At 45.3% G+C, this 26,744-nt stretch overlaps 1 protein-coding gene across 1 annotated transcript; it reads left to right on the plus strand.

Annotated features, from left to right (window-relative positions):
• The first annotated feature begins 504 nt into the window (after nt 1-504).
• Nucleotides 505-25,340, plus strand: LOC119855202 (kyphoscoliosis peptidase-like). The gene is made up of 8 exons (XM_038400849.2): nt 505-674; nt 3,524-3,578; nt 7,031-7,698; nt 10,810-10,927; nt 11,175-11,292; nt 11,755-11,946; nt 14,798-14,988; nt 22,400-25,340. The coding sequence occupies exons 2-8, from the start codon at nt 3,572-3,574 to the stop codon at nt 23,713-23,715; spliced, it is 2,610 nt and encodes an 869-aa protein (XP_038256777.1). The 5' UTR covers nt 505-674; nt 3,524-3,571; the 3' UTR covers nt 23,716-25,340.
• The last annotated feature ends 1,404 nt before the right edge of the window (nt 25,341-26,744 follow it).

Below are 26,744 nucleotides of genomic sequence, written 5' to 3' on the forward strand. Positions count from 1 at the left end.
AAAGAGAAGCAATTTCACTCCCCACCTCTGGAACTGTTAGTCCTGCTGCTGCAGTGGGTATTCTTGGCTGAACTCCCCCACCTTGCAAGGAGCAAGATGGGCTGCAATGAAACTAGGTCCCTCCCGGGCTGAGATTGCTATGACTTGAGGAAGATATAGGATTTGCAAACCGAGGCTGGGGGTGGGGGGAAGAAAAAGCAGCATGACCCTCATTTTCAAACTCCTGCCCCCGGAGAAAAACAAAACTCCCATCCATTTTCTTTTTCTCCCCCAGAACGCGCCCCCTCCACAGCCCACTTGTTTCTCCCATTAGTGATTCTGAAGAGTTGGCTGGGGAGAGAAGGCAAACACTGCCTTTGCAAGTGCTGGCTGCTGCTATGAAAAAGTAGCTTCTCTCTCACACTAGAATCGCTTCCTATATAAATATGGGTATAAATACGCTCTGGCCAATCGTTGTGCAGAACTCTCAGGCCCTCTGGAGTGCCTGCACCTTGCAAAGTGCCCGCCGTGTTCCCCAGTTCTCTGTAGTATTTTTAGCTCAGTTGGCACTGGCAAGGTGCAGAAGAGAACAGCCCAGGCCTGATAAGAAGCATATAAAAGGGATCTGTGAACCACCAGCATTTGCCTGACCTTGGCAGACTGCAGCGAGACACGGACACATAGCAACTAGGGAGGTAAGTAAAACCAACTATTGCTAAACCTCAGCTTCCATCTATGACTGCAGCACGCTTGCCTGTCCTCCATGAGCAGGACGTGACTATTTAGCACATAGTGTTTGAAGAGAATCGGGCAGAGGCCAGACTTGTTCATGGTCGTTCATTGAGCGTAAGGCTGGGCTTTCAGACACTGTTCTATATTTGTTTTCTAAGGTATGTTAGCCGGTGCTGTCATTCTGACACAAACTAATTCCCACGGCATAAGGGGTGGATGGCTGCTGCTTGACGTTTCGCATTTCAGCTGGTGTCTTCATTGACCTATCACTCCACACTCTAACCTCAAATTCTCTGCGTCCCAGTGGGTCTCCCTTCTGCTCACGGACTGGCCAATGGCCTGCCCCATCCCAGAGCTCACCGGTACTCTACGGTCAGCCAGTCATCGAGAGATGGCAGGGGCTCTGCCTCCTTGCATGAGCTATGGGAGTGTCTGAAGGTTTTTCCTTTGGCTATGTACATGTATAAGTGTCTCAGCTATGATCTGTTTTGTGACACAGAGGAAATACAGAAACAGCAAATACATCGAGTTGCCCCTTAGCTGCGAGAGGGTTGTTATAGGCTCTCTGAGTGACTTTCCCAGCATCGGACTGATTGTCCTGGGAACTGAGTCATAGAAATGGAAAATATCTGTAGGTCATCTCCCTTCTCCCTCAAGGTCCTGTTAACCCCCAGCTCAGGTACAGCGAGAGCAGCAGCAGTGCAAGCTTTCCCAGCAGGGCCCCAGGAACAGTTTGGTCCTGATTGCTGGGGGAAGAGTCATTTCTGTTTCCAGCCTCCTGGCAGGGCTGCCCGTAAGGGAACCAGCTAGTGTTGCTTGGGGTGGCAAATCTTTGTGAGGTGGACACCTGTGCCTCTCCACACTGGCTAGATGCCCCAAGGCAAATTGCAAAGCCACTCTAGCTCTGTGATTCCTTTACCTACAAGCAAGGCTACAGCCTGTGCAGGCAGGAAACGGGAAAGCCCTGCCTGTGGTTTTTGAAGCTTCAAGACTGAGCCCCTGGCCGTGAGCCAAAAGATAACGCAACCGGCTTTTCCTCCCTATTGAAGGGGAGGAGGTTTGCCTGAGTTATTTTTCAAATTCGAATAGCAGCCCATCCCCTTAGAACCCACTCTTATCTCCAGAGATGGGGGCACGTCTCTATACAACAGACTTCATATTCATACCAGTATTTCAGTGTTATTCCGTCCACAGCTGGAGCAGGAGAAAGGCCATTTGCAGTGATTTGTTAAATGTGCATCTGCACAGTGGGTATAGAAAGAGGCTATCCTGGAGAGAGTCCAGCAGAGGGCAACGAAAATGATTAGAGGGCTGGGGCACATGACTTACGAGGAGAGGCTGAGGGAACTGGGGTATTTAGTCTGTAGAAAAGAGAAGTGGGGGGGGGGCAGGATTTGATACCAGCCTTCAACTACCTGAAAGTGGGGTTTCAAAGAGGATGGAGCTTGGCTGTTCTCAGTGGTGGCAGATGACAGAACAAGGAGCAATGGTCTCAAGTTGCAGTGGGGGAGGTCTAGGTTGGATATTAGGAAAATTATTTCACTAGAAGGGTGGTGAAGCACTGGAAAGGGTTACCCAGGGAGGTGGTGGAATCTCCTTCCTTAGAGGTTAAGACCTGGCATGACACAGCCCTGGCTGGGATGATTTAGTTGGGGTTGGCCCTGCTTTGAGCAGGGGATTCGACTAGATGACCTCCTGAGGTCTCTTCCAACCCTAATCTTCTATGATTCTATGGAGGCAACAGGGCTACAGCATGTCACTCTCCAACAGCCACTCACATAAATGATCCCACCCGTGACAACAGTTTCTTGCATGCAGCACATTGACCTTGCTATGTGCTCACTGGAACACACGCTTTACGTGCAGCACATCACAAGCACCAGGACACTACATTCACCAGGAACCATGCTGAAGAATCAAAACAGCAGCTTGTCCCGCTTCTGGGAACTAGAGCTGGCCTAGAATTTTTCAACTCAACTTTTATTATTATTTCAGTCAGAAAATGCAAATTTGTTGAAACCAAAACTTTTTGCAGAAATGTATCTGTTTGGGCAAAACTTTTGCTGGGAGAATTTCTGGTCAAAACAGGGAGACAGTGACAGAGAGCGAGAGGGTTAAGGTACTTGCTGGGCTATTGTTGGATGAGAGAGTCTGTCTGTAGCTACTGAATTTTTGGTTCATAGGCTGAACTGAGGAATTGAAGAAAAAATTTGGGGGTCAAAGAACCTGTTTGGGGTGTTTTTTTTTTTAAAAAAAACCTTTTTAAAATAAAAGTGAAGTTTGGAAAATTTGAAAACAAAGCATTTGGCAACAATAATTTGAAAAGGGTTCAATTGAAATCTCTTCACTCTTTTTTTTAATTGAAAGAATTAGTTACATTTGATTCAAATTTGTGAAATGGTTCAATCAATCTGAATCTGCCTTTTGGGGTGAAAAAGTTCTGTTTAAAAATTTCACAGCTCTAGGTCAATCTATCAGTCTCTCGTGTTTTTTTTGGTTTTTTTTTTAAAAGGTCTCATTTTTGTTCTGCATCGGAACAAAATCAAATTCTGAAATCTTCACATATTTTGCAAAACGGAATTCTTGTTTTCCAGCCAGTCCTATTAGGAACCAATGACAAAGCTGGTCCAAGGCACAATTCACCTAACCATAAGGAATCCCCACAATTCTTGTTGCTGGCTTGCAGACTGTACAAGTACAGAATGAATCATTTCACAGTGACAGCATTCCAGCATCTCCCAGGTCAGCCTAGTGATTATACAAAGTAGATAACAAGAGTGTTACTCATATAATTCTAATTCCCTCCTCTCAGGGGGACTTATCCTGTGAAATTGAGTGTCCTCAGTGCCACCTGGTCTCAATGAGAGGTAAGGCTGCTCAGCACCTAAGTGTTATTTATTATTTGTACTACCATAGCACCTAAAGGTCCCAACCCAAGATCAGGGCTCCACTGTTCCAAGCACCGCACAAATGCATAGTGAGAGAGAGAGAAAAAGACCTTGCTCTAAAAACTTATAGTCTAACCGGACAAGCCAAGATCATGCCACAGGTCAGGGATTAGAACCCAATCTCCAGCTATCTAGGCCAGTGTTTTACCCCCAAAACCACACTGCCTCCTTTACCTTGTGGGAACTAGTACAGAGAGAGCAAGTTGAGAAAGATTGGGCTTATTTTGCTGCGAGTTCATTGCTAAGTTGACAACTGGCAATTGTCACTGTACCTGCAAGCTAGCCAAGGCAAAAGTTTCAGAATTTTCAACCTGCACACCAACCTGTATTTCCAGGCACTCACTGGTGCACACAAATTGCACCACTAGCTGCTTGCATTTACACTACAAATGAGCGACTTGTATGTGCAAAAAGGTGGGCATGAAAAATTTGCCCGTGTTTGTTTAGAAGCTGGGCTGCAGCTAGCTTTAGAGGCGGTCCTAAAGTAAATCTAGACCATGTGGTGTCTTCAAGCTGTGGGGTCAACCCATAAGCTGAATGGTTCTGCTCTTGGCAAACCCTCTATGAGAGGTTGCATCAAAGAAAGCTCCTCAGAGCATCATACACTGAACCGTTACTGTAAAGCACCTACATAGGGAAGAGTGCAGCTAGCTAATAAAATGGCAGCTACTATGAAGGTGGTGGGGAAGTATCTAACTAACATGAAAAGGGATTCTCAGTTGCTGAGATGCACATTGAAAAGACTGAAAAGTTGTAAATCATGCCCCTTTGGACTCCTCTGGGAGCTCACATTTGCCGCCCTTGGCCCAGTTCATGGGCAGGCAAATTAAGTGTAAGGGACAGCGTTGTATCCTTCAGGAGGGTATTAGATTATTATGTATATTGTACTAACACCTAGAACAGGTGTGTCTCATTCGTGGTCTCCCATCTGGTGGTGGGATGCAGTCTGTGCACGCCCTGCGCATCAGAGCCGCAGAGATCCTGACAAGGAGCACCCTGATTCTCTACCAGCGGAGCTAAGGGGAAGTCTCTTCTTGGCCAAACCAGCAGGAGCTGCACCACACTTGTCTCGCATGCAAGACCCTCTTTGCATGTCTTGCTGTGATGGCCAGCCACCTCAATCACCCACCAATGGAGCTGCCTCAGCATACCGGGGAAAGAATCACCCCTTTAAAGCAGACAGCAGGGTAGCATAGCGATGACTGATGTGTCACTTCATTGGAAGAGTCAGGCAAGAGTTAGAGGAGTTGCTGAAAATCCAGTCGGCCTCCGCATGCAAGGAGCCGGAGGGATCCGGCAAGTGACACTTCTGGGCTGCACTTTGAGTGCTTCACAGCAAGGCATGCTTTTTGCATTTCACAAACAGTCATTTTGTTATTTAAAACCAGAAACAAACCCAACCTAACAACAAGCAGCACTTGGAAGCCTTCCCCAGTCACGGAGGGAAGTAGAGCTGGGGCAAGAGGGGATTTTTCAGTTCACTGCCACAAACACAAATGGTTTGGGGTCAAACTGGGAATGAATTTTTTCAGCATTTTTGGTGAATCGAAGAAATGGGAAAAAATAACGTGGGTCAAACTAAACCATTGGATTCAGTTTTGTCAAAATGAAACCAGACAAAACGTTTTGTTTCTATTCTACCATTTTTAAAGGGTTTTGATTTTAATAAACCGAGAGGAAGGGAAAGAATGGAAAAATCAAAAGGTTCCATTTCAAAAGTGTCAATTTGTTTCAGAATTTTTTTTATTTGGTTTTTTTTTGTTGTTTTTTTACACAAACAAATTTGACGGAACTGACACGAAGTCGCAAAATGTCTTGGTGTCACTACGTGTTTTGCTGATATTTCTCCCCCCCCCCCCCCCAGTACTACTGGGAAGGCTTAAGGCACACAGGAACAAGTTCCAGGAGTGCTTTCCCATCTATGGGATTAACCCACTGTGACGAAGTGGGAATGTTCTTATGGTTTCTCTGAACACTGTGTGGGTGCCTCAGTTTCCCCTGTGCAGTTCTTATTTAGGTGGTGGGATAAGGGTGCTGTGATTGTTGCAGAACCTGAGAGGGCCAGTGTGAAGCTGTCTGCACAGAGAATGGCTGACACCCTGTCTCCTGGCAACTGATGGCCTGGGCCCCTCCCCTGCAAAGGTGCCAACTGAAGGGGTTGGAGAACAAAGAGATCAGGTGGCCTCCTGGACTGGGAAAGAGACAAAGGCCAGAGGAGGGGCTGGAGAGTTTCAGTTTGGAGCTGGCTGGGGAAAGAGAGGGTGGTCCGGACCCAGGGTCTGACCTCCCTGGCCCCAAGATGGACCTGACTGCGAGGTCCTGTTTCCTGTACCTAAAAGCTCTGTTTTGGACTGTTTTCCTGTTGTCTAATTAACTTTCTGTTTTACTGGCTAGCTGAGAGTCATGTCTGACTGTGGAGCTGGGGTGCAGGGCCCTCTGGCTTCCCCAGGAGTCCTGCATGTGCAGACTCGCCATGGGAAGCACACGGTGTAAAAAGGGGATGCTGAATGCTCCGAGGTCAGACCCAGGAAAGTCAAAGCCATGTAAGCTTCTTGACCTGGAGACAGTCTGCTCACAGAGAGGAGGCTCCGCCAGAGTCCTGATTGGCTTCGTACGGAGTAGTTCCAGAACATTGCCCAGTGACTCTGTGACACCAACCTATCCTGTAAGTCTAGGGTCAGGTCTTTCATTCCACTCCCCAACCCACACCCCTGTCCCCCTACCAGCCTTAAGCAGTAGGAGAAAACAAAACCAATATATTAAACCAAAATGTGATGGAGCAAGAGCTAATGCTGTTCTACAGATACCAAGTAGCTTAATGAAACTGAAGGCAACAAATAAACTTTTGTGGGATAATTTTCACACCTGGGTGCCAAATACCCCTTTCAGGCACTCAAGTGTTAATTGCATGGAGTACTGGCTTGGCTCACCCCAGCACTAACATAGGGGGATGTACCAAATTATTATTCTAATATTACAGAGGGAAAACTGAGACACGACTATGCCCAAGAACACATACGGAGACACTGTCAGAGCCATGAATAGATCCCAGCCCTGGACGGGAGCCACAACGCCCAATAAGCTTAAATACCTCTATCAATTTCCCTTTGACTCTTTCTTCCCAGCTAAATTTCCCTGGTTTGACATCCTTAAAAATTGTCCTATGCGTGGAAATAGCTTTGCAATAGACTGTACATAGACTGTGGGTGATTCCAGCCCACCTTTGCTCTTCTCTTACCGGCGGTAACCTTCAGTGCTGTGGGTTGCAGCTCCAAAGCATCAAATATAGAGTGACTCTACTTACAACACATAGGCTGGTGATGCAGAGTAAATATTTCCTTTGAACAGGAGTTTCTACCTTTCCTTCGCAGACCTTTGCAGTTACTCCACCGAACTGCCATCTGCACAAATGAAGATGGACTGCAACTCTGGCAAGTCGTCCAAACCCCACAGTGTCAAAGTGAGCAAATCAATGTCCACCATTTGCTCTTCCTCAAGTAATGCCAACTGCCATGAAAGCCACCCCATCCAAGGCCCTGCGAGGCAAGCTCAGGGTAGGAACCACAATGAAAAACTGTCCCCGTCCCCAGATACCATGTCAACTGCCACTAGAGAGAGTCAAATGTCAGACTTCTATAATGGCAATGTAGCCCTGAGGTGCCCCTCTGACGCCTCTGAGAAGCTCCACCAAAGGGTTGCCAAGGAGAGCAGATGGAATGGGGAGACCACTCCGAAGGAAATTATGGCAAAAAAGAGAATAGCCAATGCCCCCAAGGATTCTCCCATCAAGCGTACTTTCCTGTTTGGGGAAAACAAAATTGACAACGGCAGCAAGATGACCCTGAAGAAAGCTATCATCCATAAGCCACCTGAGAAGAGTTGTTCTCCACTAGCTGTTTCCAGAGAAGGGATGGATGGCTTGAGAGGAAAGACACAGGCATGGTCCAGTGTGACCCAGAGAAAGAAAAGGCGAGACCTTTTCCCAGACTCAAAGGTTTTCAGCCACATAGACGCTCATGTTCTGCGTGTGAGCGAGCAGGTAGGTACTGTAGGCACAAGCTTCCTCCAAGGTCTATATAGATATTGTTAATGAGAAACCAGCCTTTTAATGCTTTGGCTAATGATGAGCCTGCTTTTTGCCTTATGAGTTGAGACAAAAATCACAGCGGGAGGCTGCTGTTGGCATGAACGAATGGCTTTCCTCACCAGCAAAATTAAAAGAAGGGCCCAGGTGTGTGGCCTTGGATCAACCTAAGATGCAAACACACTTATTGCTAATAACAGGTTCTTTTACTGAGGCAGCTACATAAGAAATTGTATTGAGTTGGTGAAGCATGCACAAATGTATGAGCTTTGGTTAGTACAGACAAGTATAATTGAAATTGTAAGCAAAGATTACACAAAGAGTAGAATAAATATGACCCCCTAAATCATACATATGTACAGATAATTTCTTCCCCCCCCCCCCCAGTCGATATATTTACAGCCATGTGCATACTTACAACTTTATGGTGGCCATTGGAGACAAAGATGAACAAAATAGGAAATGGAGATCACACAAGAGGGCTTGTTCGTATTCCGCCATTCAGTTGTCCCTGGTGTCCCAACTAGGGGTTGGTCTGACCATCGTTTCCTTATATCCTTCCCACATCTGGGAGAATATTTGATTTAGGTCTCAGCCCTTTGCCCAGGTTTAGTATTGCGGGGACCATAATCAGGGATACAGCTGCTAACAAAAGCTATTTGTGTCAATTCATTTCCAATAGTTTTGATACGTGAATGTGGTTTCTTTGTGGTTACATGTACCCAAAAAAAACCCCCAAAACAAAAAAAACCCTAGAAGTCTTTTATTTCAAGCGTAAGCTGCCCTTTTGTGGTTTACTTGTTTATCACAAGATGCCTATTGTTAACTGTTATAATGCACTTCAAGCTAACTATCTAGGCCTCATGCTTTGCAAAGCCTTTAACAAATCTTTTTACATTTGCTTTCCATGTTAAAATGGGTTAAGATAGTAAAATTAGTAGAGCTGTAATTTAATATGCATTAACACAGGCTATAATTTAAGTTTGCCCCAAAATCAAGTCGGGGTTACAAGTCAACAGGTGACTAGTTGGCTGGGGTGCCCAACCCGAGACACCTCAGAGGGGCCTATTCTCCAGAAAAAACACTGAGTACTCTAAAAACCAGGTCCCTTTTAAGGTGTCAGGTAAGGCCAAAACCAGCCACATCTGGAAATCTTGGTCCCAGTTGACTTGAGCCAAGAAGAGTCTCCATTAGAGACTTGTAGGCAGGCTCATGCTGCATTTAGTAGCTCATGCCATGACTGTTAAATCTGGGCCAAAGCTTAAGGAGATCCTATGTGATAAGATGAGGCAGCAAATAGTTGTGCTTAGGTAGTTGGGGCTAGAGAGCCAGGGTCTTTCTTGTCCAGAAAAGAGCAAGCGAGAGAGAGCACCAGAGACAACCACAGGGTCTGTCTGTGTCCAGCAGCTGCAATACAGAATCCCTTTTCTATCCAATACACCTGAGTCCTGCTCATTCTCAGCCGTGAGGCATTCTACTGGATCCTCTTTCCAGGCCAACCACTGGAAAGACAATCAGAAGCTCATAAACTCTAAACTAGGTGTAAGATTCAAGCCAGCTCCCTGACACATCTAACCACATGAGGTTTGGAGAGTGGGGCTCTATAAGGTCTAAAGTTTAACTGCAGTTGTGGAATGATACATGTTTGACTGTGTAAGAGGTCCAGGGATTGGCACACAAACAAATTATTACCTACACTAAACACCACCAGCTTAGCCTCAAGACCTCCATAATGTGTCAAAGATCCAACAGTTTAATTGGCAACCTTTTGTTACTTACGCACCAAATGTTAAGTAAAGAGAAGGCAAAAGTTCAAGTTACTCGGCACTGAAAGTAATTGCTCTCCCTGTTCTGTAGAAATCTGTCATTCATACCCAGCCGCAGGCTAACGTCGCTTGGGATTTGGAGGCAATTAATTTTGTCTCCATGCAAGCTTTGCTTCAGGACCGTGGAGATTACCTCATATGCTAAAACGGAGCTTGGGAGAGATGAAGGCAACAGCAAAAAACACAGTAAAGGCATCCTGGGAATAGAGAGCTGTACAAACCACCCACCTGCTTATTTAAAATACTGAATGTACTGCAATCTGGTGCACTTTGTCATTTTCCCCTCTCGGCAATTATTATTGTGAATGCTGACAATAGTAAAGCAACTATCTGCATTGCAGATGTGCGTGGGTCCAGTGCGTTCTCCCGGTGAGGGATCACCGCTGTTCAGTGGCCCAGGTCTTCTCTGGGGTCAGGAACAGCCTCCACCTCTCCCCACATGCCAACCTAGCTGACAGCTCCCCAGAACGAGCTTCTCTCCGCAAGAGACCCAACAGGGAACCCTTGAACTTTAGACTCAAAGCCAAATCAGGCCTTAAGCCAGCTGGGAGCAGTGCCGTTGACCTCAGCGGGGGTATTTGCATATATAAGGGTTTCTCCTGTGAGTTAGGCTTTGTGGGGTTTGGGAGGAGGAAACCCAGTCACTCAATCTAGAGTGGTCAAGTGGAGCCACTGGACCTGTTTACCTAGCACCTAGAAACCGTGGCCCAGATTCTCAGCTGTGCTCAATAACTACAAAAAAGAAAAGGAGTACTTGTGGCACCTTAGAGACTAACAAATTTATTTGAGCATAAGCTTTCGTGAGCTCATGCTCAAATAAATTTGTTAGTCTCTAAGGTGCCACAAGTACTCCTTTTCTTTTTTGCGAATACAGACTAACACGGCTGCTACTCTGAAATCAGTAACTGCAGAAATTAGCAGAAGCAGGGACTGCCTAGGAGCTGCTTGCAGATGCCCATTTCTGGAATCTGTTCCTAGCCAGCTCTGGCCCAAGTGGAGTTTAGAGCAACTTTAGGGCTGCTCTATGCCACAGGATGACTCACTCATGCTGTGTGAATCCCCAGCTAGCAAGTTCTAGCCATGTTCTGACCCTTTCACACCACGGGATGATGCAAAGGGACCAGCACTTACAAGTGAGTCTGGCCCTACCGTGAGCACCATACAAAATGACAGACATTAATGCATGTTGTGGATCGTGATACACATTCAAGTTGCTCACATAAAATCCTGTCCTTGCCAGATAAAATCAAAGCCGGCTTTGCCGTCAGTCCAGACCATTGTTCAGCTGATTACTGATGAGGCCCGAAGCAAACTGGAGACCGTGCGAGCAATATGGATGTGGCTGTGTCACAATATCCGTGAGTACGTTTTTCATTTCAGCTCGACCCATAGTAGGGTGATTTGTCTAGATTGAGGAGGATAGTCATTAGGAACTAGCCTAGGCCTTAGGAGCCCCAGGCTTGATTCACCAGAAAATTTGCTAGTGCTACCCCAGTTTACACCAGCTGAGGATCTGTCCCCAAGGCTCTTTACCAATTCTTCTTTCATTTGGGGGAGTTGCCAGGGCCTCTGGATAATGGTTGTGGTTTCATTTCCTCCTCCTAGGATATGATGTGGATGGCTTCTTAGGGTTATCTCAGAAGATCCATACCCCAGAACAGGTCCGGCAAACTGGAAGAGGCGTGTGCTCCGGTTATGCCCATTTATGCCGAGAAATGTGCAGGTATAAATTAACCGTGATCTTTCCTTCCCACCAACACAGTGAGAGTGGCTAGCACTGCTGGACAAAACATGTTATGTGTTTATTTCCGTACTACATTACGTCCGTTCACAGGTTGCCCTGCTCTCTCCTGGAGACTTGACTTTTGTTCTTTCTTGTTTTTGTCACACACTTATTCCAAAATAAAAGTCATTGTCTGAATGAACCGTGACCTAGGCAAAGAATAAAGAAAGAATTGGGAAGGTCATTGCTGATCCTCAGAGCTAGCAAGCTCCACTAAGGGGCTATTAAAGCAATGGAGGTGCAGGCCCTGAGCTCAACAGCAAGCATATGACCATAAACATCCTGGAAAGGAGACTACAGAAGTCTGAGCTATCATGTCATCTGACTGGCCAGCAGTTAATTAAGCACCAACTCTGAGTGGTTTCCAGCCTAATCTGTGGATGAATGTTCCCATCCTCACAGGGAGGCAGGTGTGAGTTGCATTGAAGTGTCGGGCTACGGGAGAGGTACCGGATACCAACAAGGGCAAAACTGCCAACAAAAGAAATCCAACCACATGTGGAATGCAGTTCAGCTGGAAGGACAGTGGTACCTGCTGGATGCATGCTGGGGTGCAGGCACCGTGGATGCAGAGAAGAGATTGTTTATACCCAGGTGAGACACTGACCCCTCCATAACCTCTCGTTTCTCATTTCCAAACATAAAGAAAGCCACTTATTTTGGATGTGACTAAAGTAGCCACTCAGCCTTTCCATAGCGTGACTCCATGTTACAACAGAAGAAAGGTCCAGGGTCCCCACCCTCCCTCTCATCTAGTCCTCAAGAAAGGGATGGTAACTGCAATCCCTGAAACCTGAACACAGACCTTACCCCCAGGGATCACCAGCCCCCCCCCCACTTGACACCCCATGGCCTAGAACACTGGAGAGACACTTTTATTTAATACTGTACATGTAAATCAGTAACTCCTATACATCAACCACCTGGGCTCATTCTATGGTGATCTGTGGATTATAGCAGGAAATTGGGAATCAGTATTTCTGGATGCTATCTCTGCCTCACCCTGCCCATATAACTTCCCACACCATTCTGCATAGAGAATCATGAGCTAGATCCCACAGCATTCAAAACAATGGACATTTTGCAATTGACTTGAACAGAAGGAGAATCAAACCCTGTATGGGGATGGTCAGGGATGGCATATAGAGGTGGATTCATTTTGCAATCCATCTCTAAGCCACTAAAGTAGATGAACCTAATTTCCTCCTTCCACCCACAAATCGTTCTCCTAAAATAGATGCTGCATGTATGGATTTGCACCCCATGGTTGGAGTGCCTTGTGAACCTAAAGATTTGATCCAAAGCCTATTAAAATTGCCACATTCATTTCAATGAGATTTGGATCAAGCCATAGGTGGGAACCTAACCAAAAAAAAAAAAAATACTACAACCCACTTTGAAACACAGTATCGGGCATCTGACAGGTGAAAATCTGAAAAGTTAGGACCAGAATGCATGTTTTTATTTAAAATGCAGTTTTAAAAGTCATGCTTTTGTAAATACAGATTTTTAAAGAATAGTCAAATAATACATTTTCTCCCACCATGAGTTTTTGATTAAAAATGTGTCAGCATTTAAGTAATTAATCTCCAGTTCCACAGCCATTTTATCATTACGAGGCTCTAGACAGAATTGCTGGAGGTTTCTCAGCCCATTCTGACTAGGTAAATAATGATTGAGTCAAAATTATTGATCAAATCTAATAATTTTCCATTAGATGTTAGAAACTTGACTTTTTCTACTCTAATGCTGCATAATGAAGGCATTGGCAATTGGCAATTCTTTTACTTGGAACAACTTTTGAAAAGTATCAGCTTGTTTGGGTTGTTTTTGAAGAGTGGAAAGGGAAAGAGTGGAATAGATAGCTATTGTCTCAGGGAACAGGCAAATGATAACTGCTTTCTCTGGGTCCAGTCCAAAGCTCACTGGAAATAGTAGGCATTGGTCCAGTTGGTTAAGTCCTGATGAACCTATCCTGTATGGTGATGAGTGCCCTCAACGCCTGTTGAAGTCAATGGAAGTAGAGGGCCCTCAGCAAATCACAGGATCAGACCCTAACCTGAGCGCTAAGCCCACTCTGCTCTTTAATAGCGATTCCAAATCTCCTGCCGTGACTCAAAGGTCACAGTAGAATGAGTCAAGGTGGCTGATGTACAGATGTTATTTGTTCATCTGGTTCTGCTTCTATAAAAGCATAACAGTGAGAACAATCAACCGTTGGAGTGTCTTAAAACCAAGGCAGGATGTCTTACTGAAATATCTGATCAAGCTCAACCATAAGTAGCGGGGCTTGTTGCAGGTGTCACTGGATAAAACTCAATGCCCTGTATTGTGCGGGAGGTCAGAATGGATGATCATAAATGGTCTCTTCTGGCCTTGGAATCTATGCATTCTGCTTTCAGCACTAGGCATCTCAATATAGGTATAATTATCCATGAATAAATTTAGGCTGCAAGTCAGAAGAAGGTTTCTAACCATCAGAAGAGTGAGGTTCTGGAGCAGCACTCCAATAGGAGGAATGCGGGCAAGAAATCTAAGTGCTTTAAGATGGAGCTTGGTAAATTTATGAACGAGATAATGTGAAGGGATTGCTTACATAGCAGGGGACTGGACTCAGTGGGCCAGAAGGTCCTTTCCAATCCCATGTTCTTAGTACTAGAAACATACAGACAAAACTTGTCTTGGGAGAGCAGCACCATAAATGACTAAGCGGCCAGAAGAACTGGTTTGTGAGGAAAAATTAAAGAAACAAAACACATACAGCGTGGTTGAGTGACAACAATGAAGCAGGAAGATTAAGATAGCAGCTTCAATACCTGAAGGGTGATAAAACCCTAAATGGAGAGGAATTATTTAAGGTCGTTCATGGAGGTATGGGAAAAAAAACTTCTGGACAGTGAGATCTTATGGATTGTGGAAAAAAATATCATAGAAGTCCCTGCTAAGCCCCACTGTACCGTCCAAGGGAACTGAACAAGATGACTTCATGAGCCCATAGGTGACTCTCACATGTATGATTCCATGGTATTGTACTTAGCCAAGGTACAATAAAGATTTTATTGGGGGCCTGCAAACATTTTTCAGCGTTAACATACCAGATGGGTGTGAAAGGCAATCTGCAGCTGAGGCCGAAGGTCACAAATTCTAGTGGGGCCTCTGGAGAGAACTTATGGAGGAAATGGGTTCAGAATGATGAGGAGATGAAAGGCCAAAGCCCTGGATTCTGAATTTAAGCCCAGAAAGCAGCATGATCCTACACACTTTCCAAATGATGCTACATGTCTGTGCGCTAAACCTGAGGCCGCATTCACCCCTTGTTTAAGCAGATCCAACTCTGCTGAAGTCCATGATGCTGTATCCTCAGACTTCAGTGCTGAAGGAGGGGGCTGGGATATGAACGTTTGCCGTGTCCTCATGCTGTGGCCTGGTTTCCCCACTCTTGCAGGTATGATGACTTCTTCTTTCTAACCGACCCTGAGCATTTCATTGAGACCCACTGGCCTGATGAGCCAGAATGGCAGCTTGTGCAGCCGCGTGTCTCGCTGGAAGACTTTGAACAGAGAGTTTTTAAAACATCGGAGTTTTTTAACCTGCAGCTCTCCCTTCTTTCTCCAAACCACTCCCTTCTCAAAACAGGTAAATGCAAAGCAAGGACCTCTGTTTACAGCCATTGACTCCTAGGTCCTGATTATAAGGTGATATCTTTTTGCAGATATAGGCCCCAATTCAGGAACGGGGCTTAACTTTAAGCACATGCATGTGTCACATTGAAGCCAATGGGCCTTAAGCATGGGCTTAAGTGCTTTCCTGAATCAGAGCCATTGTGCGGTACAGTGACTGGAGAACCAAGAGTAAAGATGCCTGAATTGTACTTAATCTGGGCAAGTCACTTAATCCCTTCTGTGCCTCAGTTTCCCAATCCCTAAAGTAGGTACAATACTGTTTCCCTATCTCACAGTACAAATAGCTGTAAGATCCCTGAAACATCTTTTCAGTGTTCACAAAGCACTCTGCTATAGGCAGCAGCATAACAAAAAAGTGGGACATGAGTTTTCTTTCTTCTAATATTGCTGGTGCAGCGAGATTACAATATAAAGCATGATTGAAACATTCCTGTCCTATTTCCTGAGGAAGAAGGGTTTTTCCCCAATCAGTGGTAGTTTTATAGCTTTCTGGGTCAGAAACAATATGACCTTTACCTGCCTGAGAATCCTTTTTGCAGCTAGTTAGTTTCCCCAATGTTCATCGTCCTTGGCAGTCAGTCAGGTTTTTCTGCCATTTATTTTATCAGTAGGGAAGGCTTCTAGGGAAAAGTAATCTTAGAAATTATTACAAGGCTTAAGAAACGGTTCTGAAGAATCAGTGGATTGCTAACAAAGCACAGGGTAAAGGTTTTGATCAAGAGGAGCCATTTAACCGGAAATCCAAGTCATGCCATATTTCAGGAGGTCTGGGCTTTGCTGATAGTGTTGAGTATATACCTTGACTCAAAGATGGAAGATATAGCCCTCCTCCCCGCAACCCCCACAGTGCTCTACAAGTAATGATCCTTATGACATCTCTGTGGGGTAGGCATGTGTTACTACCCACCATAAGTGTTTGGCCAAGGGACATACATATATACATGTGGGTTCTGGGAGGGAGTTTGAGTGTGGGAGGAGGTTTTGACCTGGGGTAGGGGGGTTGGGAGTGGGCTCTGGGAGGGAGTTTAGGTGTAGGAGGCAGCTCAGGACTGGGGCAGGGGGTTGGAGTGTGGGAGGGGATTCGGGGTGTAGGCTCTGACCAGCCAGTGCTTATCTCAGGCAGCTCTTGGAAGCAGCAGCATGTCCAGTAGCAGCTCCTAGGCTTACAGGCGGCCAGGTTGCTCTTCGCATTGCCCCTGCCTGCAAGCACCATTCCTGCAGCTCCCATTGGCCACGGTTCCCCGTTCCCAGCCAATGGGAGCTGTGGAGTCAGCACTCGGGGTGGGGGCTGTGCCTCCTCCTAGGAGCTGCTGCTGGACACATCGCTGCTTCTGGGAGCAGCACAGAGCCAGGGCAGGTAGGGAGCCTGCCTTAGCCCCTCTGCACCACCAGACTTTCAGTGTCCTAAAATCTCCCGGATTGGCTTCAGTAGCCTCTGGGAGATCTAGCCCTATTCTGGGAGACTCATGGCCAATCCGGGAGAGTTGGCAACCCTATTTGGGAGGCAGTAGCAGGAAATAAATCAATCAGGACATGGCCCATCTGGCCGATAGTTGATGCAAGCAGGCAAACAAAAGTGCTTTCACTCAAAGCTTCTGTTTTATTCAGTCTTCAGAACTTACACACATTGCAATGGGTTAATAGAGCCCCCCACATTAATCCCAGATTAATATTTACCCAAGGACTTGAAGAGGTCTTGGGTGGATGTCTGTAGACTTCCAGTGGCAAGCCTTCTGTCTGCAGGGGAACTTGAGAGGGGTCCAAGAAATGGTCAAGGTGTTCCAAGTGTTCATGTGCCCACCAACCTCATCTCTTTTCTTTTTTTAAATACCCAAATTGTTAGTATTACATAGGTTAACCATCAGATAAACTTCTGAGCAGAAACTAAGTTAAGTGTGGAGTTTTCCAACATGGCAGGCAGAGAATTTTCTATCAGTTAACCACTGTATTGCACATAGCAATAGTTATTATAGACTGACCTCACCCTTGGTAAGGCGACTCCCATCTTTTCATGTATTTATACCAGCACCTGTATTTTCTACTCCATGCATCTGATGAAGGGGTTCTAGCCCATAAAAGCTTATGCCCACATAAATTTGTTAGTCTCTAAGGTGCCATAAGGACTCCTCATTGTTATTGCCCGACTTTCCATCTTGCACAACTGTATTCTTCAGCTCAAGTCAGAAGGGCACAGAGTCATGTTTATACCTCATGGTCACTCACTTCCCTCTCCCCTCCTGGTGTGTTAATTGTGCTAAAGTTTCAGAAATGGCCTTTCTAGCTGCTTTCAGCAATAAGTATAACAATTGGTATTCCAGCTGCGGGCAGTGGTCTAGGCATGTTACTAGGCTCTGGCCTATCAAAAAAAATTCCCCTCTCCTACGGTAGGATATGGAATTAAAATACATATATGCAGAAACTGCATTGGAACTCATCTGTGGTTTCACCTGCCTTCTCCTATATAAAGGAATCTTCAGAACACTGATGGAATAAATTCAATATTCCCCAGATATGTTTATAATGTATCCTTCAATTATCTTTTAGAGTTTCCCTCCCAAAGCAGAACATGTTGTTCTCTATATCTCACCATCTTCAGCTTGGTTGAATACAATGTTCTTTTCTTTCTGTCTGTTTAAAGATCCTAATATGATGCAGCCAGCCAGGGCAGCAGCTTAGGAAACTGACGTTGGCCAAATTTAATAACAAGCAAACCTGCAGTTAATAAATTCTGTCATCTGTAAGGTCTCCGGTGGAGACTTGCCAGAGGATTATTGTTTGTTTGAGCCAAGTCACAACTTTAACAAATCAAGGCAAAAAAAAAAAAAACAACCACCCAGCCACTTCACACTTATGTTGGGTGTTTGTGACAAATACCAAAACTCAGGATTTGGACTGAAAATTTCCATTAATTATTTTGATAACGAAAAGCTTCCTTTCATATGAAAAGCCTCTGAACCTAGGGCAGATCTACTACATTATGTTATATTTATATTGTTAGAATGCCCTGAACATCAACAATTTCTTACTTAGGTTTCACTAACTTAAATGATGTAGTAAATTCTGATGGGGGCAGCACAGCTGCCCTGAGGCAGCTGCATTTAACAGTAGGTTGAATAATCCCTGGGTATGCAGAACTGCATTCAGCAAAGCTCTTCAGCATCTGCTTAACTTTATTCACAGGCTTAAATCCCTTTGAGGTCAATGGAAGGTAAACATGTGTTTCAGCACCTTGCTGAACCAAGGTCACAGGCTGTAGAGCACCTTTGTAGCCTTCAGGAGTTAAAGAGACTTTATAGCCTTCATTCTCTATAGCCTTTCATCTTGGCTCATAATTTACACCTATGCAGAGACGGTGGGTTCAAAATGCGATTAAACCAGGATGTCTGTGTTTAACTGCACAGGAATCAATAACGGCTGATGGAGTGAGGGGACTTGCCAATTGCTGGAGGGACCCTGAGTAGCGTTTACGTCAGCAAATTCAAATATAACATAAAACAGAGCAGGGGGACTATCAATGAGTGCAGCTTGAATTACCTTATGGAACCCTCAAACTTCTAAGCATCAGGGACATCCAGATGCCATCATCCCAGACTTCCAAACCAAGAAAATGGATCCTCTTATCCTATAGTGACGGCCAAAGTGTTAAATGCCTTTATTGTTTTAGTTTTCACCAAAAAGGTTAGCCATGATCGGACAACTTACATCTTTGTAACTGAGACTGAAATAGAGAAAGAACATGTTAAGAATTACTTAGACAAGTTAGATATCTTCAAGTCAGCTGGGCCTGACAAAATACGTTTTAGAATACTTAAGGAATGCTCTGAAGAGATCTCTGAGCTATTATCTTTAAGAAGAAAAGGAGTACTTGTGGCACCTTAGAGACTAACAAATTTATTAGAGCATAAGCTTTTGTGAGCTACAGCTCACTTCCAATGAAGTGAGCTGTAGCTCACGAAAGTTTATGCTCTAATAAATTTGTTAGTCTCTAAGGTGCCACAAGTACTCCTTTTCTTTTTGAGAATACAGACTAACACGGCTGCTACTCTGAAACCTGTCATTATCTTTAAGGACTCATGGAGGATGGGAGAGATCCCAGAGAACTGGAAAAGGGCAAATAGAGTGCCAACCTATAAAAAGAGGAATAAGGACAACCCTGGGAATTATAACCCGGTCATCTTAACATTGGCACCCAGAAAGATAATGGAGCAAATAATAAGTTTATAAGCACCTAGCAGATAAGGTGAAAAGTAACAGTCAATATGGATTTGTCAAGAACAAAAATTGTGTCAAACCAACCCAATAGCCTTCTTTCATAGTGTAACAAATGTTGTGGTTGCGGGGTGGGGAGCAGTAGATGTGATATAGCTCAACTTTGTTAAGACTTTTGATACAGTCTCACATGACCTTCTCATAAGCAAACTAGGGAAATATAGCTTAGATGAACCTGCTATAACGTGGGTGCATAACTGATTGGAAAACAGTTCCCGGAGATTTCAGAGTAGCAGCCGTGTTAATCTGTATTCGCAAAAAGAAAAGGAGTACTTGTGGCACCTTAGAGACTAACAAATTTATTAGAGCATAAGCTTTCGTGAGCTACAGCTCACTTCATCGGATGTTATCAGAGGCCCACAATCAAGCTGTAATGGCACTGAGTGGGACCCTGCAGGAATCTGTCCCGAGTCTGGTTATGTTCAATAAATGATTTGGATAGTGACATAGAGAGTACACTTATAAAGTCTGAGGATGATACCAAGCTGGGGTTGCAAGCAATTTGGAGAACAGGCTGAGAATTCAAAATGATCTTAAACTGGCAAAATGGTCTGAAATAAATAGGATGAAATTCAATAAACACAAAGGCAAAGTACTACACTTAGGAAGAAATAATCAAAGAACAAATACAGAATGGGAAATGACCAGCTAGAAAGGAGTGCTGTTGTAGCTATGTTGGTCCTAATATATTAAAGGCACAAGGTGGGTGAAGTAATATCTTTTATTGGACTGACTTTTCTTGGTGAAAGAGACAAGCTTTCGAGCTTACAGAGAGCTCTTCTGGTCTGGGAACTGTACTCAAAGTGTCACAGCTAAACATAAGTTGGAACAGATTGTTTTGCATAAGTAGTTAACATGTATTCTAAGGGACCATTCAAGGTGATGTGGCCTATTAACAGCCCTGCAGTCATGGCGCAAAAAAGGGGAGTTAATGGGTTTCAGATTGTGATAATAAGCTATAAAGCTAGTGTCTTTATTAAGCCCATGATTTTTAATGTCTAGCAAAGTTATGTGTTTCCTTTGAGAAAGAAGACAGAGGTCAGATATGGAGTGATCATTTTGTGGCAAGTGTTCGCCCACATGGTTTTTTTGTTTTTGTTTTTTTGTCTTTTATCACTTTTCTGTGAGAGTTCATTCGAGCGCATAGTGATTGACTGGTTTCACCCACACAGTTGTTATTGGAGCATTTACTGCACTGGATAAGGTACACCATTGTTGTGACAGGTATGTGTAGGATCCAGGGGTCTTGAAAGGTGTGTTGTTGTGGGGTGGCATTTATCATTGTAGAAGTGGATATATGTCTGCAGGTTTTGCATCCATTGTTCTGGCAGGGTTTGGTGCGGTTTTGAATTTGTGCATCCTAGTCTGTGGGGAGCTTGCTTCTGATGACGAGCTTGGTGAGGTTGGGGATTTGTTTGAAGGCCGGAAGAGAGGGAATGGGAAAGATTTCTTTCAGGATGTGGTCCCCATTGAGTATCACTTGTAATTGTTTTGTCATACACCACCACGTGTGTTCCAGTGTGAGGTGGTAGGTAACAACTAGGGGTAAGGTCGGAGGGTTGGAGTTTGTTTTTTTTCTGTATTGAAGGAGTTTCACTCTGGATATTGGGTGGCCCATTGCATGATCCGATCTACTTCTCAGATCCAGTTATCACCCCAAACACACTGAGAAATTGGTTATCTACAGCCAGGCCCTCAGACACCACAGAACATGCTCCTTAACACACTTAAAACCGCCTTCACCAAACGAGGACACTCCACCAGAAAAGTAGATTGCATCATGCAACAGCAGGATGTTCTTAGTGGCCTAGTGCATCAGGCAGGCCCAGTGTTTCCAGGAGCGGAAAATGGTGGCTAGCATGGGGCATATGTAAACCCACGCAAAGAGTAAAAATGCCAGCAGATGGGAATACTCTGTACCCTACCCCTCCTCCCAACCAAAGAAACATTCACAGACAACTTTGCTGCTTCCTTGAACAGAGGAACAGGGGTAAAGTATCCAAGATGTTTCAGGCACATTACAGAATCCCAGCTGCCTGGATAGCTATAATTATATGTTTGTATTGCAGTAGTGCCTTGGAGCCCTAGCATGGACCAGTACTCCATGGCACTACGTGCCGATATACACTATCCATCCTCCTAAAGATCTTTCCCTCATGTAATAATGTTTTCTCTTAAAAGATATTCTGCCTCTGCCTTAAAATACAAGATATGTGCACATATCTTTGTCAAAATAAAGTTAAAAAGCCAAACAAGAAAGGCTCAAAAAAGGAAAAGGGACTCAGAGGTGTAAATTGCCTCAGGCAATCTAATACATTTGCACAACTCCTCTGTGCTGTGTAGCTGAGCTCTAAGCTGTGTAATCAGAACAGAATGTTACCCAGGTCATTCATCAGGTACACTCTGTGAAACTCCGGCATTTCCCCTCCTCCTGGTTTAGAGCTGCCTCCCAGACAATAGCGCACTGAATTTTTCTATTTAAGGTGACGCCCCCCACCCCCTCAAAAAAGGGGGGGGTACTTGTCTGACTACAGTCTAGCTGACTGCTGTGGAATTTCCTCCCAGCTGTGCTGCAATCCTCTGAGCTTCTCAGCTGCTATAATAGCAGCATGTCAGATCTGCACCTCTGATTCCCGCAACCAGTGGGAGAGCTACTATTAAAGTAATGATCTGGATGGGACACAGGGATTGCCACGTAAGTCTAATAAGTTCAGGGAACAGCTCCCATTGACAATGGTCACTCTGGAAAGCGACCTAATAACGCTAAAAGCACTTTCCATGTGTAGATCTCAAAGGGCTTTACAAGGGAAAGGCGATTTCATCACTCCCATCTAACTGGTGTGGAAACAGGGGGCACTAAGAGGAGAAGTGACTCACCTCTGGCCACTCAGCCAGTCAGTAAGGGCTGGGTGTAGAACCCAGATTTCCTGACTCCCAGTCCAGTGGTATATATCCAGATTGCTTCCTATTATGTCTGCGAACCTGACTTTTACTGATGTTACTAAAGAGTGAGGCTTTGGGCTAAGAATTAAGTTTACCATGATCCTCAGACTGAACTGTGATCTTAAGTGTTTCACCCCTTCCCCTTCCTACAGAACGCGGGGAAGCAACAGTGTCGCTGAGGAGCACACATCCAGCAGAATTTAGCTATCATCTCTCCAAGCTCTGTGGCGATGTTAGCAAAGAAGCTTTAGGCATGACTCATGGGATGCTGACAGTGTCTGAGAAGAGCATGACTCTCAAAGTTCTCCCCCCTACGGAGGGCTTGTTTGAGCTGATGATCTTCGCTCGGCCAGCGGACACTCAGAACTCCTATAGCTGGGTGTGTTCCTATCAGATCAAGTGCCTGGAGTCGCACAAGAAAGAACTGCCTGAAAACCCCTTTCATTTCTGGGGCCTCCATCCGAAGGGGAAAGACTTTGGGATTGAGGAGAGCAATTGTGGCGAGGACCTGATTGTTGTTGCAACAGGAAGTTTGCTGTTGACGCTACAGACATCTAGACCCTTGCTGGCCACGTACCAGCTGGTGAATAAAGATCTAGACACCTCCCTGAGCACGAAGTGCCTAGCCTCTCAAGCAGAGGAGGAGAAGCTGAGTTGTCACGTGCTGTGTCCTTTTCTGGGTTACTACAGACTTTCTGTGTTTGTGAAAGATTTAGGAGACGACCTGTTCAAAAACGCAGCCAACTTCCTCATTCGTTGCTCTGGTCCCATCAACCAGAATGAGCTCTTCCCATCTGGCCTCAGCATGCACTGTGGGACAGGGATCAGCACTGGCTGTAGGGGCTTTTCTAACCCCAGCCACCCTGCCCCCATCATCAACACCAACCAGGGTAAGTGCAACATCACGTTCCACACCCCGTCAGACACCGAAGTGGCCGCCATCCTGAGTAAGGACAAAATCACCAACACCAAGTACCCCATGGAGAGATACATCCTGCTCACCCATCTGGGAAACAAGGTCAGTGTCTGTATCCTGCTTCCTGAATCAGGCCTTTACAAAGTGGGGCTCTTCAGCAGGAACAAGGACCACAAGGATTTTGCTCATGTCTGCGACTATGTTGTCCGCTGCTTTTCCGAGCCACGGTGGCTTCCATTCCCCCGAGTGTACAGCACTTGGAGGAAAGGCTGCATCTTGCTACAGCCCAGGACGGGAGTGCTCCAGGAACGAAGCTGGATCAAGTTCAGAGTCAAGCTGCCAAAAGCCTATAGAGCTCTCGTGGTCGGGCAATCCAGGACTGAACTGCAGCCAACTTGTAGCAAGATCTGGGAAGGGGAGGTGTACACCGGGCTCGCTCGGACTGTGCTCAAGCTGGCGGTGAAGTTCAGTCAGCATTCCACCAGCATGGATGTCATCCTGTCATTTGATGTGGAAGGCAACTCCCCCAGTTCAGAGGGGTCTTCAGGGTAAATGATCCAGAGACACGGGGAAGCTGGAAATGATCAGGAGAGTGATGGAAGCAAGCAAGAAGCTCTCAAAATTGAGGTGCTCTGATAAGACACATAAATAAGTCCAAAAGTACATGCACATCAGGTGGAGGTGCAGAATTGTACATTGTACATCATTTCCTGCAAGATATCCTTAGATGCTTAGAGATGATGCAGCAATTTAATCAGAACCAGAGCACTGAAAACTCCTAATAGTCTACATGGATCAGGGATCCACCTACATGGATCGTTGTTCGACACCTCTCCAGAAAGATTGTTTAACTGCTTATTACCAGATTGAATAATTGTTCAGCATGTTTTAGTTGACATTTCTTCAAGATCTTGGGAATTAACAGTGTTTTCTTCCTCTTAAGAGCAAAAAAAACAAAACCAAACCAAACCAAACCTGGAGCCAAAAGCATCAGGTGATAGCAATATTTTTAAAAACATAAATATGTATAAAGGAAGTTAATCATTTCCTGATGGAGTCCATGCTAACGAGGGAGAACGTGTGTCATTTTTAACTGCCACTTTAAAATTTCTTCCAGGATCTGAAGAATGGAATCTACCCATCCTTCACTAGCCAGCATGATACGTAAGTGCACTGTACATGTGTGTGCTGGGAGTGGGTATAGCCATCAGGAAAGCAGTTCCGTGGCCTAGATACACCATATAAATAATAAAAAAGGCTGATCAGAGAAGCAATTATAATCTGACATGCTAAAAGACAGCCTTGTAGCAGAGATAAGAACACCGCACTGGCAGGTTGCTACATATAACAGAATGGATTTTACTAGTCATATATTCTTCCAGAACATGTGTATAATTTATAAACACATGGACACAAAGAGTAATTACATCGCCAACCACCAAAATGCAGCCACCTCTGGGGTGGTGCTAGACAACTGAATGTTGCACAGCAATATTATGTGACAGTTTAGGATAGGAAGAGCTGGCAATTATCTCCAACTGCACCACCAAAAGGAATCTTTAAAACAGGGTTTAGCTCAGCATGTCCACCTTGTTTGGAACATAGGAACTGCCCCTCTTTTAGAAGCTGCTGTCATTGCTGGGGGACTAGAGAGGGCAAGAGCGATGCAGTGGGTATCTGTACAACATACAGTGAAACCATCTCCACACCTGCTCCACACTGATGTTTTAAATGGAAATTCTGGCTGCAATACCTTTGAATGAGGTCTAGGGTTATTTTTGGATGCTTTTAAAGAAACAGACGGGGGGCACTGTCCACTGTTATTCAGAGACAGCCTATTATGTTTGATTTACTGAAGAAGTTGGATAAAAATGGCTTTTAACTTCAGCCAGCTTTTCCAGGGCATGGAAAATAATCAAACATCTGAGCTGCTACACTGGTGAAGGCCAAGGGCCCCATTTTACAAGAGGTGAAGAACTAATTGGGAAAGCACAAAAGTCCTGGAATAATAGGGAGAAAATCCTGCCAAGGAACATGATACAAGGATAATTGTGAACCGAGATGGATCTGCCCGTGAAGCGTACACATTGCCAACAGCCTAGAAGCACAGAGCAGCTGGCAAGGAGGGCGGTGTGGCTGTGATTACAAGAATCTGTCAATAAAGTGTCTCCCAGGATGCACCTTTTTAGAATCATAGAATATCAGGGTTGGAAGGGACCCCAGAAGGTCATCTAGTCCAACCCCCTGCTCAAAGCAGGACCAAGTCCCAGTTAAATCATCCTAGCCAGGGCTTTGTCAAGCCTGACCTTAAAAACCTCTAAGGAAGGAGATTCTACCACCTCCCTAGGTAAATTGGGCAATTGTTACACATTTAGGTTTCTTTTTCAAAAAGATGAGGATCAAGGACAGACACTGCTCACACTTACACACAACCCCACTGACTCTCAGTTCAGTGGGCTTGTAGGGATAGATTGAGAACAGAATTGGGTCCAGTGTGCTAAGATTTAGCTCAAGGAAGGTAGGAAACCATGTTCCCCAAAAGGGAGAACAGTCAGAGTACCACAAATACAGGACAGCCTACAAATAATTGGGTAGGGGAGTGAATCGTCAGTGGAGATGGGAATGTTTGAGACCGTGATGGTTTCTCAACAGGTGCATCCTATCAAGAAGATCTTTTTCCTTTTGTTTTGAAACAATGGACCAGATTCTCAGCTGGTGTAAATGCATTGAAGTTCGAACCGGGCTATATTGCCTAGTGGCAATACTATGGGCTGGGTCAGCCAGTGGCGAGAGCCAATGGCTGGGAGTAGGGAAGCCTGGGCCCTTCCTGCTCCACCGGGTTCCAAGCCAGGGCCCAATAAATAGTAGTTCAAAATATGCAGCCTATGGGATGGGCACCCCTACGCCTGCTCCCTGGGCTACTTCCTACCCTGACTTTGATTCCTCTGGGGGTGCCACTGGTTTAATTCTGAGTCCCCTCTGGTCACACTCCAATGGGACTTCTTCTCCCAGTCGCAGCTCCTCGTCATTGACCTCTACAGCTGAAGGGCCGGCAGCAGCCTGCAGCACCTGATCCCGGCCGCATGGGGCCTTAGTGGCTTCTTGGCAGGAACCTGCACTACACAACTACTCTCCTGCTCCGTCCACCTAGACGAGTTGAACTGCTCCCTTTTGAGCTCAGCCTCCACTGTGAGCATGCCCAGCAGGGGCAGCTGGGCATGGTTTTCTGGGCCCAGAGCTGCTCCTTAACCCTTCACAGCACACCCTGATTAAACTGAACAGGACGGTGCCACTTTATACCAGCTGTGGATCAGGGCCAATATTTCCCCTCTTCCCCCCAAAAAATCAATTGAAGAGGGAAAGGAGCTGCCCATCATAAAGGTCCCTTCTGGCCTTAAAAATCTATGAGTCACCAAGGAAATTTGGTGCGTGTCATGTTCATGCACTCCTCTGTCTAAAGGAGATCTGTCATCTCCTTTGTGCACCAAACCTATATGGTATTACCCTTCACCTGTAAGGCTTTCCCTTCTGCTCAGGTCCCTTTTTGTGGGAGTCACTTGCCTGAAATGTCACCATTTATT

The sequence above is a fragment of the Dermochelys coriacea genome, chromosome 4, assembly GCF_009764565.3.
Source record: "Dermochelys coriacea isolate rDerCor1 chromosome 4, rDerCor1.pri.v4, whole genome shotgun sequence".
Lineage (NCBI taxonomy): Eukaryota > Metazoa > Chordata > Testudines > Dermochelyidae > Dermochelys > Dermochelys coriacea.

Excerpts from the sequence above, each read along its gene's own strand:
- LOC119855202 (XM_038400849.2), top strand. Across the intron at positions 7,699-10,809 it reads TTCTGCGTGTGAGCGAGCAG|ATAAAATCAAAGCCGGCTTT; the intron begins GTAGGTACTGTA and ends TGTCCTTGCCAG. Across the intron at positions 10,928-11,174 it reads GTGGCTGTGTCACAATATCC|GATATGATGTGGATGGCTTC; the intron begins GTGAGTACGTTT and ends TCCTCCTCCTAG.